The sequence below is a fragment of the Vipera ursinii genome (assembly GCF_947247035.1).
Source record: "Vipera ursinii genome assembly, chromosome: 1".
Classification (NCBI taxonomy): Eukaryota; Metazoa; Chordata; class Lepidosauria; order Squamata; family Viperidae; genus Vipera; species Vipera ursinii.
Window position 1 is genome coordinate 162,949,820 of NC_139512.1, and position 12,539 is coordinate 162,962,358.

The 12,539-nt window shown below is 40.0% G+C and overlaps 1 protein-coding gene across 4 annotated transcripts in view; it reads right to left on the minus strand.

Moving 5' to 3' along the window:
• Window positions 1–7,166: 7,166 nt before the first annotated feature.
• The window catches only part of SESTD1 (SEC14 and spectrin domain containing 1), a 60,484-nt gene continuing 55,111 nt past the window's right edge, over window positions 7,167–12,539 (minus strand). For 2 of the 4 annotated variants that reach the window (XM_083362852.1, XM_083362853.1), the window contains exons 18-20: window positions 11,783–11,974; window positions 9,745–9,866; window positions 7,169–8,664 (exon numbers count right to left, since the gene is read on the minus strand). In XM_083362852.1, the coding sequence (XP_083218978.1) occupies window positions 8,535–8,664; window positions 9,745–9,866; window positions 11,783–11,974 (444 nt within the window). In that variant the 3' untranslated portion in view covers window positions 7,169–8,534. Of the gene's footprint in view, window positions 8,665–9,744; window positions 9,867–11,782; window positions 11,975–12,539 lie in introns of all 4 variants that reach the window. The other 2 variants (XM_083362855.1, XM_083362854.1) reach the window with 2 other exon arrangements.

Here is a 12,539-nt window from a genome sequence, read left to right on the forward strand (position 1 = left end):
GCCTCAGTGAAACCACTAGGATGTGAGCCCAACTCAAAGGAGACTTTATCTTGATTACCTATGGGTAAGCATTTATTTATTTATTAATTTATTAATTTAATTTCTATACCGCCCTTCTCCAGAAGGACTCAGGGCGGTGTACAGGGCAATAAAATGCAATAAAAATACAATATACAAAAGTTAAAATGAGAATTAAATAGAATTGCCCAATTGCAGTAAAAAGTTAATTAAAATTAAAATTACAATTAAAATAACCCAAACCCATCAGACCAGGCCGGCTTGTTCAAATAGGAGAGTTTTCAGGTCACGGCGGAAAGAGCGAAGGTCAGGAGATATCCGAAGCTCAACCGGTAAACGGTTCCAAAGGTCTGGCGCACCCACAGAAAACACCCTCCCCCTGGGGGCCGCCAGCCGTCACTCTCTGACCAACGGCACCCTGAGGAGGCCCTCTCTGTGGGAGCGCACTGGACAAAGGGAAGTTGACGCCGGCAGCAGGTGCTCCCGTAAGTAATCCGGACCCATGCCATTTAGGGCTTTATAGGTCATCACCAGCACCAACTTTAGCTAATGAACTGGGTGAGAAACCCATATTACACTGTATCTTTTCAGGAGAGAAGACTTGGTAGATAGCAGCTACATTAATTTATGCTCTTTGGCATTACCATGTCACTTTTGCTCTGTTGGCCACTGTTACCTAACATATATTCTGAATCAGAGAAACAACAAATACTCCTTTCCTCATTTTTATTTATAGAGTTAGACCAGCAATAGATCATTTAATGTTGGATTATTCCACATTGTCCTTGAAACCATTGATTATACCTTAGAAACTCTCCAAGGATCACTGCTAAATAGTAATTTTTAAAGTGAGAGAAAAGAAAAGTAATTCAATGCACAGAGAGTAATTGTAGTGATTTTACACCTTTAAACTTAACCGTACAACTTTATTGAAAGTGAATTAGTTTACAATGAAATCTCATTAATTATTTGGAATCCATCTATTTTGGGAAATGAGCCCATGGGCAGGCCACTCAAAGGCCAACTGGGGGCCATGTTCGTCATACGTTGCAGGCATTGATCTTGAAGTATATTTTTCATTTTCATCCTGTTAAGTTGTTCTAAAAGGAAAAAGTTGAATGCACTGACAAATTCCTAGCTTGCTTCTTTGTTTCTGCCAGGATGGCATGCTTGGCTACCTCCTGTCTCCATCCCACCTTCATCATCACTGGATGCTCAACATGGTGTTATTCCTGATGAGGCATGCAACATCCACATTGTTTGAATTCATGGGCTCATGGCCAATTACAGAAGAAACAAAGCAGGAGACCTGCTTGAGCAGTACTAGTCCCACTCCATGCTACATGGAGGGAAATAATTTAAGAATATGGTTATCGAGTAGAGCAAAGGTAGCTGCAGATGTGCTGAAGTCCATGGAGGTTGGGGAGATAAAGTTTTCTTCCCTGTGATCACTAGGGGTCTGGGAACACACAGACAAGATGATGGACGTGGCTTCACAATGCAAGCTCTCCCCTTTTGAATATACATGGAACAACACACACACACAAAAAGGGCAAGGCTCGCATTGCAATGCCACATCTGACCTCTCATCTGCTTGATTGCCTCCTGGTAGATGCTGTTGGTTCTTTTTTACTTTGGATTATTTCTAATGCTAAACCCACTGGGGCTGCATGTGACTCGCCAGCTTCCATTTGCTTGGCAGAGGCTTGCCCCTCCACCTTTAGGACAACTCACTGGATTTGATCCACAGCATGGAAGTACACCAAGATGCTAACCAATATTCTGATTCCCTGAGAAACACTGAGTTCATAGTATTCATAATACAGAAACTCTGTAAACCACGCCCATAGGCATTACTGATCTGAGACAACTTCAGTTTCCATCACTTAACTGTTCCTAAAGTTCTCTACAAGACTAATCTAATTTTTTCCTCCCTTAAAATAGAGAGCAGTACCATTGCATGAAATAAATCATCAATTGCTTAGAGTTGCTTGGAGGCATTCTTGGTATTGACTCAGCTGTTCTTGCTACTAGAGACTGAAGAAAGGCCTAATTGCCATTTTCAAATGCGCGTGGGATTACTCCCTCCTCTAAATCTTCGGGTTTGTACCACTCCAGAGGCACTGGCGGCCAGAAGATCCCATAGATTTCAGTTTTTCCATTCAAAGGTCTCATTGATCAAAGGGAGGTCAAACAACCCTTGGGAGCCCCACTACCGACCCTCCAACTGCAATTCCTCGTCTTTAGGAAGTATGTCTCCTCCCCCCTTTTTAAAAACACATTGCCCAATAGATCAAGAAAAGAGATTTAATACTACACAGCCATTAATTTTCTGTGTGGGCTCTAGATAAGAGGTGTCATTAAATAGTATTTGAAATACGCATGTCGAATAGACTGCCCAGTTCTGCCAGGAGAGGGAAGCGGAGCGGCTGCAATTTTGGCATACTTGGAAACTCAATCAGGATACTGGGAATATGTTGTCACTGATCTACTATTTGGAACAGTTTCTCAAAAAGAGAGAATGTGGAATCGAGGAGTGAACAGCAATACACAGACCATAAAAGAGCAAGAAAATGCATGCTTCAAAGCTGAATGTGATTATTATTAGTTTTCAACAGAGGAATGGAACAGGGAATACAAATGAAAGAAAATACAGCACAAAAATACTGGAAATCCTGTTTTCTTCTAGGTAGGACGCTGGAAGTTTCCTTATCTCCTTCTTCCAATGATTCCTATCAACAAAACCTGCAAGGCAGAGTATTAAAGTAACAATGTGTAGGCTTTAACAGTTTAATGTTTGATTATTGTAATAATTTTACAGATCTTTTTACAAATATCTGTACTGCTAATATCTATTTAAAAAAACCCTTTTGTTTTACAGACTTCAAAATAGATCTAAGACTGCAATGTTGCCCCATCTAGGTGGGTATAAGCAATTAAAAACTATCGTCAGAACTATAGAAACATGGTTCAGATACAGAGATATTGAAAAAGTTAATCACTCAAACAGGGTTGTTGTGAAAACATGTGATTTATAGGTCACAACTCAATAGTCACAATTTGAGCTCCCTGGGAGCACCAATTTTATTTTTTAAAAAATCTGAATCTCTATTCATAGGACTGACTACACTTTTTTTTGCAGAATATGCATTCAGAATATATCTTGTGATAGCAGAAGATAGCTTTTGAATTTCTTACCAGTGAGAGTGTCCAAAGCTGGCATGAATCAAAACCGCTAGCATACCCAAAAATAGGGAAAGGGGATATTAAGAGTCCTTGCTTTTATTTTTATACATTACTTATTTTATCACGTGTTTCTAGAGAAGCTGTTGGTTTCTACTTCAAGATGCTAAGCCAAGTGAGCTCATGGTATTTTTGGATGATTAGTTTAGAACAAGTGCTGCGGTCTTTTAGATGGGGACTAGACAACCCATGACCCATCGGGTCATCCTTTCAGAGATATTTCCTTACCTAAACAGAGAAGCAGATGTTCACAGGGAGATTAGTATTGTTTTGGTTTTAGAATTAAAGGAGAAAACATCGTTTTCTTACAAGAAAAAAAGATGTGCAGCAAGTCAAATATACTGTAGATGCTTTTTGTTTAACAAAGGATGCTTTTGCAGATCAATCAACATTTTTTAATTTTTAAGAATACTCTTTTAACAGTTTCACTTTTTCCTTGGCTTAAAATGACATACAGCTGACCATGCTGGAACACCAGTTCTTCAGATAAATCAGCACATTCTCCACGGTTTGCCCTTGTGTTTTCTGTATATTGACAGCGAAGCATGACTGTATTGGGAACTGTGCCCACTGATAAAGGATGTCTTTGCTTTCTGATAAATAGAGCTTAATTCTTGGAATCATGACAATGTCATTTTTGAACACACCAATGATTATCTTTGCTACAAAGGCTTTGGGTGTCCCTTTTATTACATGTGCCGTTTTCTCAACACGCTGAGATTTTGCTGCAATACAGACCATGGATCATGTGCTTCAATACCAATTTATGTATCTCTGGCTCTTCATTTGGGTCTCATATTTTGGCTTACACAAATGTATCATAATCCTGTGACCTTGGCTTGGATGCTGTGCATATGAGATAGACCCCACTTTTGGTATGCTACACTTAGCATATAAGCAATACGCTTATGAAAAAAGACCATGTGTTACAGTGAGGTACTTCATGCATAACTTTGTCTTCAAGTTGAATACTGTTCTAATTAAATCTGGACAATCATTTGGCTGCTGATTCCAAAAAAAGATGCTGTCATACTAAGCTTAATTCTTGGAATCTGTATATACATCATGGCGTGGTTCCATCGTATATCTTGGTCCACCAACAAATGTTCCAAGTGAGATCTGCACTCACCCTTTTGGCCTTCCAAAACAGCTTGAAGACAGGGTTCTGCCAATTGACCTGGGGCCCTAAATGGAGGTGGCCAATGGGGTCTGTCTTTCTGTGGACCGGAAGGGGCGTGGTTTTGTGTGCTCCCTCCATCCCACGGATGGGGCCTTGCTTGTTTGTGCGGCCTGGTTGCTGGCATGCTGCGACCTGGTACCAGTCCACAGACTGGGGGTTGGGGACCCCTGCTCTAAGCCCATTTGAAGTCCCTTGGTTCAAAAACTATGATGCACCATTTTACCCAGGTAAATGTTGTGACAAAGAGAATTTTAGTAGTATATAAGTAATACTCCACAACACTCTTCTTGAGATCTTATGGTCCTTTTATTTTCAAATTGATGCATAATTTAATCTGTCATATTTTTATTTGCATAGTGTTGGTGTACAGGTACTTGGAAACCAGTTCTGCAGATCGTGGATTATACAATGTTTTCCCTACTGAACTTTAGACATGAACAGTAAATGAATATGTGTTGCTGACAAAGATTGATAGAGAGTTAAATCTGTAATTTCCCAATAACATATTCAATGAGAGGAAATTTACTGGGTTACCAGATATAAACTGCAAAAAACAAGGACAACCACTAGAGGGCTCTCTCTCCCCCTCTCTTTCTTGCTAGGTTGCTGCCATCTAATGAATACAGTATTCATAATTTTGGAGCCCAACAATTTTGCTCATCATCTCCCTCTGTGTTTAGGCAGCTTGAACAGGAAATAGAAACATAAAGATCAGGGGAGGGACTAGCAACCAGTTATGTTTCCAATCCCCTGGAATTGGGATTTCAAAGATTAAACTGGAAAAAAAATTGTGAAGATATGGTATGTAAGTCATGAGCACAGTATAATAAAAATTAGGCCAATTTACTTAATAGGGAACTTCTGGCCAAGAAATAAAATTTAAATGCAGCCTTTTTGATAAAATTGCAGTACAGGAATCAGACTAAAATATCAATTATTTCCATCTCATGCTCTCATTTTCTTCAGGTCATTTAATCTTTACTGGGCAATTTTACTAGGAACGTGTTCATTTGCATTGGGCCTACTCCAGGATGTCCCACAAAACCTAAGCAATAGAAAAGGGGTGGGGTGGGGGAAACATGCCTGCAGCCATTGGGAAAGGGGGGATTGGGGCACATGACATCATGCAAACGCCACGGTTTACATACTCAAGACAGTCATTGGTATAGAACTGCTTAATGGTAGTATTTTGAATAAGGAAGTCCTTCCAGATAGAACTTGGCATAATGGGCATTGCTTTTTTGTGTGGGCATTGCTATCTATGAGCCTGCAGGAGGCCTCTCCTTTGGAAGGGATTTGGCTAGAACTTACTTGTAGGAGTTTCTGATCAGGAATGTTGTATATTTTGGAAATGCAGGTAATCCTTGACTTACCGTTCTTTTATAGCCCCCATTTGAAGTTACAATGACACTGAAACAAGTGACTTAGAGAGAGCCCTTGGGCACACCACCACTGCAGCATCCCCATGGTCACATGATCAAAATTCGGACACTTGGCAACTGGCATGTATTTAGGATGGTTGCAGTGTTCCAGGATCATGTGACTGCCCTTTGTGACCTTCCCTGATGGCTTCCAATAAGCAAATTCAACGGGGGAAGCCAGCTCCAGTGATTTGCTTAACAATGGCTTAATCACCTTACTTAGCAACAGAACTTCTAGTTCTCAAGACAGTTGAGGACTATCTATACTGAGAATCTGGCCTGGGGTGGGGCTTCCTTTTCTGTACTCCCTTCTTTTATTTCTCTTGCCAGGAAGGGATTTAAATCTGCAAGTCCCAGAATACCTGACAAGAAAAAGGCAAGATGGTTGCTGCTAACGCAGGTGACCCTCTCAGTATCTCTGGCTGTAGCCCACTTCCAGGGAAGACAAACAGACTAAGGGGATGTGATGTGTCCGAGAAACTATCCCAAACAAGAGTTGTGGTGTTGTGACCTAGCTCTTCATTTTCTTTCAGAAGCAGGAAGATGTACGTATGAATTTTCTTACCAACACAGGTAAAATCTTGCTTCTGAATTATCAGTGTGTAGTCAATGAAAACTGCAAAAAAAGATGATTCAAATGTTTAATTTCTGTGGTTATTCTTGCCCCAAGTGAATAGTAAAATGAAAGATGAATTGGGTAGTGTCTAGTGCAGTGATGGCGAACCTTTTAGAGACAGAAAACCACCCCCCGCCTCTGCTCCGCTTTTGCTCTGCCCCGCCCACCACCTCCATGGCCTGCCGAAGATCGCCCAGCAGCGCCATGACAGTCACACCCTCTGCCTGGAACCCACAGCATCAACGATGACGGGGCACAAGGGCAGAATCTTGTCCCCACTGTCCGGCTGCCATGTCCTTTGCTGTGCTGCTCTGCGTGGGCTGCGCTCAGGGGCAACTCTCCTCCAGGGGGCCTGCTGTTGAGGGGTGTGCGGGGGGAGGCGGGGCTGGGGTGACGCCACCCGTGCCCACAGAGAGGGCTCTGAGTGCACTTCTGGCACCCATGCCACAGGTCTAGTGGGACTTTTGAGAACAAATTACAATAGTAGTGAAAAGTGATTTGACTGGTCCCCGTATTTATGATCTTCACAACATCCCCATGTTGATATGATCAAAATTAGGGTGTTTTGACAACCGGTTGCAGCATCCTGGGATCATGAGATTGCCATTTGTGACTCTCTCAGGGGTGCTTCTGACGACAAAAGACTATGTGTGTATGATTAAAAATAGTCTCCTCCGATTCTCCACGAAAGGAAAAAGCCAGGAAGCTTCTCACTTAAAAGTGCTTTATCCATCAGGCCATTTATTTTACTTTTCAAGAAGCCGTTTAACACCCTTATCTATACAGCAAGCAGTTTTATTACACATCCCGAACAGGTCTTCCAAGGATATGCTGCCATTTCATAACATGCTGCCTTTCCAAATTTTAAAAAAGAATAAACTTATGCTCATAGTTCATAAATATATAAACATTTTTATTTGGCTTTTGCAGATTGGAAGAATGAATACATAATTTATGCCCTATATTTGATAATTTTATTACAATACGTAGCATTTTTATCAGCTCTAGAAATTGCATCATTAGCTGTTACTTGAGTTTACTCAGTCATAAGGATGTAACTAGTGGAACATATATGTCCAATATCAATACTTGTAGAAAAGGAGAAAAAAGATACGTTAAAAGAGAAACCTATCAATTTCTCTTATCATGTTTTAGCTGGACAGCTTCAATTTCTATCTACAAATCCTTTTGCCACAGACTTTGTTCCTTACTCTCTCCTGTAAAATGTAAATCCTTTTCCCTCCCCATCTACAAACAAAAGTCAATAGGAAAAATGAACTTCATTTGCCATTAACTCCCACCAGCTGCTTTCATATCATTTTTTTTTCTTCCTTGCTTACATGATGATGCTTATTCCCTCTTCTTTCAACTATTAAGAAACTTAAACTGACGATCCAAAATGGACTTGTACTCTTTTAAAATTTCCTGCAATAAAGTAGGAAATACAAGCTTCCATAAAAGTTACTGGATTTTTAAAAGATGGATTTTATTAAGCACAAAACATTTCTTAATACATTATCCATACAAATTGGGAAAAATCCAACTATAATGAATTTCAAGAATTTGATGGCACGTATCGGCACAATAAAAAGGACCATTTTTTTAAAAAAAAATACAAATCAAAATTATAGGTCACCGCTGTCTATACAACAGATAGTTTTACCTACAGCCTAAAATACTACATCATCTGGAGAATAAACAGAATTATTTTTTGTGGAACTTGCACTTATTAGCACCATTTTCAAACTTGCATCAGTTGCTTAGAGAAAGAAGCACCTGATAAGATTGGGATAAAGCTTCAAAGCAAGGATTCAGTGCAATGTCTTTTGTTCCTTTTAATTGTATTTGAAGTCTGTGGGTTCATAGCATGTTAAATTATGGCTTCGTAGAAATACATGGTTGTGGTGTAGAATAAGATTTGCTTCAAGAAGGACGAAGAGGTTTTTATGTTTAATAATAGCTGTGAAATGCATTTTCATGTATTATGGCAGGCATAGAATGTAGATGTCATGCAGAGTTACAAAAAGACATCTTATGAATTGGCAGGGAGAGGCTATTAGGTTTCTGTGGTACAGGCGTCTGGTTGTGTCAGTTGTTGTTTTCTCAGACAAACCAACTTAATCTTCTCTCTGATGTGTTCAGCTGAAGAAGCCATGTCACTTGGGCTCCCAAAGAACTGCTCAGTGCTAAAAAAAAAACACAAGCAAACCCCCCCCCCAAGCCCTTACATGTAAGAAAGCAGTAAGAGTTTTTGCTGTTCACAGCTTTATTTTCTCACTTTGCAGCTTTCAAGATAATATATATTATTATAATATCCTATCATAGAAATTGTTGGATCTACCAGAAATAATTTTCCAGTAGCTTCAGGATAATATAAAGTAACAGAATACTTGAAATTTCAGAACAGCTTCCCAACCTTAGGGATATTTATGTGTGAAGTAATTTGATACCAGACTTCACAACTGTATTAAAACATACAAACCGTTTCTTTTTACATTTGTTGTAATTCAAACCAATTCTTTGAGGCTATCTCATCAGGGTTTACTTTCATTTCAAATAATCAAGAGGTATCATCTCTTTATTGAATTCCAATGTACGGATGAACTTATCTTGCTTGTTTTAATGACGTAAAATATAAATAATACATAGTAACGCTATTAAATTTTAATAAAATGTTAAAATTGTATTTCTTGGTTTTAATATTTTCCAGCACCTCAACATTTGACATCTGACTTATAAAAATGCAATCCTAAACCAAGAATTATCTTAGCAGTTAAGATTAGGCCAAGTTTAGGTGGCCTTTTTCCATCCATGGAAAGTCAAGAGCTATTCTGAAGCATCTATTAAGGCAGGAAGCTTTTGTCAAAACAATGAAAGCAGCATCACACTCTTATTACACCTGCATGCAATTTCACAAGGCATATAGAAAGGAGGGGGAGCGTTTGCACTGGGATGGCATACAATTCCTTTCATCATTTGCCTTCCCATTTACTCCCCTTATCCTTACAGATGCCTCTGCAGTTCCTGAATATAGAACACCAACTGATCTTCTAAAGGACTTCATCCATCCCTTTCACCGCCCATCCCCACTCCCAATCACCTGTCCTGACCAGTGAAAACCACTGTGGAACTGGAGTCTGCTGCTCCATTCTGGCTCACTTTTAATTTGGTCTGTTCTGTTGTCCTACCTGCTTTCTAAACATTATTACTACACATAATGAAATATTTTGCACTGCATAGTGAGCAATGGAATGTCTACTACATACCCATCAGGATAAACCACCGGGACTGTTAATCTATCCAGAAGGGATTTTCCAACAGTTTCAATCTCATCAAATTGTTCCTGATCATATATAGATTCAGACTCATCTGGGCATTCCTGCAAAACCTGTAATAAAATAACATTTTTTTTTAAAAAATGGACATGGTCAAACTGTAAGTTGCAATAAAAAGCAACAATATTCTTATGCATTCCTGTCATGTTTTCTGTATTCTTAGATACAACGGCTGGAAATGTTCTGGAAATGTTCTAGCACCCCGCTAAAGTGCGCCTATGAGGTATGCCTTATAGTTTTGTCTGCTGATGGAGTCACAGACTAAAAAAAAAAAAAGCTAATATATGAACTCAAAATAAACCTATTTTAATGGAACTGTACGGAATTGCTCATGAGGTCTGTGCATGCTCTACGCAGTGGAACTGCATTGGCTTCAACAAAGAATGCAAAACCTGCTTCATATATGTAACCTATGAAACAACCTATGAACAAATAGCAAACAAAACGCAATTAAGACTACCTTGATGTGAACCATTTTGGTAAAGGAAAAATGGGAGAAAACTTTCAGCTGGGAGAGCAATAACTGGACAATATAGTCTAGTGTGTGATGCTAGGAAAAAAAATGAAAGGAAAAAGAGGAGGATGGCCACCAGTAAGTGGATAGACTTCAATTAAAACAGCAGTGAATGCACTGCTGAAACCCCAAAACATTACGTTGAGGACAGATCATCCTGTAGAAAATCTATGAATGTGGTTGCTAAGAATCCACCTTACAGCACTTAACCAATCAATAAGACTGGCAATAAGTTACTATTATGATCTATTATCTCAATAGGCTAACCATAGCTTGCACAGATTAAAAAGCAGTCCTGATTAACAACCACTGATTCAAAGACTATTTAAAGTTAAAATGGCACTGAAGGAGAGGGACTTATAATAGGTCCTTATAGTTGCAGTAGTACCCTTATTGTAGTACCCTTGTGGCCATAGGATCACAATTTGGGCACTTGGCAACCAGTCCACATTATATCAGTGTCCTATGATCAGGTGACTTTCACTGCCGGCTTCCAGTCATGTTCTGTACCAGCCTGCTACCGGCCCTGCAGAAAAGGCAGGGACAACCCCTTTACAAACGGCAAGAGGCTGGAATTAAGCCTACCAAATTTATTAACATAAAACAGAGCAAAACAAGACACCAACCATGAAACAGGAGCTATGAAACAGGAACTATTCAAGCGGTTGCCTTCAGCAAACCAGCCCTCCCACGCATTCCCCTTAAATACAGTTCAGGGCGTGGCTTCTCTCTGCCTCCTTCCAAGGTGCCCCATTGCCTTCCTCTGTTTACTCCTGATTGACTGCCTCCTGCGTCAGGCGTCCTTGAACAGGGCCAGCTGTGGGTCATCTTCATCCACGCTGTCAGGCTCACACAGCTGGGTCTCTGTCATGACCAGGTGGGAGGGGCCTGGCTGAGGGCTCTCATCAGCAAGCTCTCCAACCCCCTCAGCAAGCTGTTCAACACCCCCCTCCTCCTCTGAGTCATCCGACCCAACTGCCGAACCCACAGGCTGACCCTGAATCACAACAAGTCAATGGGGAAACAGGCAGATCACACATGCATTTGTCGGAACTGTGATAGCAGTCGCGTGACTACAGGACACTATGACTGCAGGGGTCTACCTAATTATAGCAACTGAGACTGCTGCAACTGCCATTGTAAGTCAACATGGTCCCATATGGTCACTTAGCGACAAAGTGGCTGGTCCCAACTACCACGGCTAAGAGAGGACTATCTGTATTAAGGATGAAAATTCAAATTAAGTACAGTACGTGGATTCATCTTATATGTTGATTTTAATCATACTGATGTTAAGCTCTCCGAGACCACCAATAGTTCCACAGTGAAATCACACCATGAATTTTAACATTCTGTGTAAACATGACAAAACTTTATTAAATAGAAATGAACACATAAAATGCACACTTTAAAATGTTACATCAAAGATACTGAAATCCAACTGCACAAACTCACTTTTTCTGCATTTGAATGGAAAGCAGCAGCCATCTCTAGCCTTGTTACTCTTTCTTCTGAAGTGATTGTGAATTGTTTCCATACACGGTTCAGCTTTGGCAGTGTTTCTCCTGACGATCTAGAAGTGCATCTCAGAGACTGACACAAAACTACAGTAGCTTGTAGTAACTGTCGCCCATAATCATAGGTACTCTTAAAAAAAGAAAAGAAAAATATAGACATTAAGGTGGACATTTACAGTGATGGACAGATTTAGGTGCAACACAGTAACACATGAATCATAAGACACTACAGCTTCCCTTGGGCCTATTGAAAACAAGTTTGACTTTCCATACCCTTTTCATTTGTAGGAACATCCAAATAGGGAAGAAGGATACAGCAAAGGAAACTAGATTTTCTTGGCTAGACTGCTTTCAGTCAGAGACTACAAGTGTACAGTCACATGTTACTTTATTTGGCAGTTATGGAAACTCTAGAAGGATCTGGCCTGTTGTTGAATCATCCTCTACTCATCCGCCGCATCTTCATTTCACCTGAACATCAAGCCTCATTACCACAGCATTAACACCTCTTCTTTCTTATGCCTAATAATCCATGTCAAATGATCTGTTATTCTATACCAAAAATGTTGAATCCTTGCTATCTAGTTAGAGAAATGACTTGAAAAATAAAACTGTGACCCCAAGTACACTGTGGATCCATTTCATATTCATGGAAGATGAATGAATTCAAGCATTTCATAATAGTCGAAAAGCAT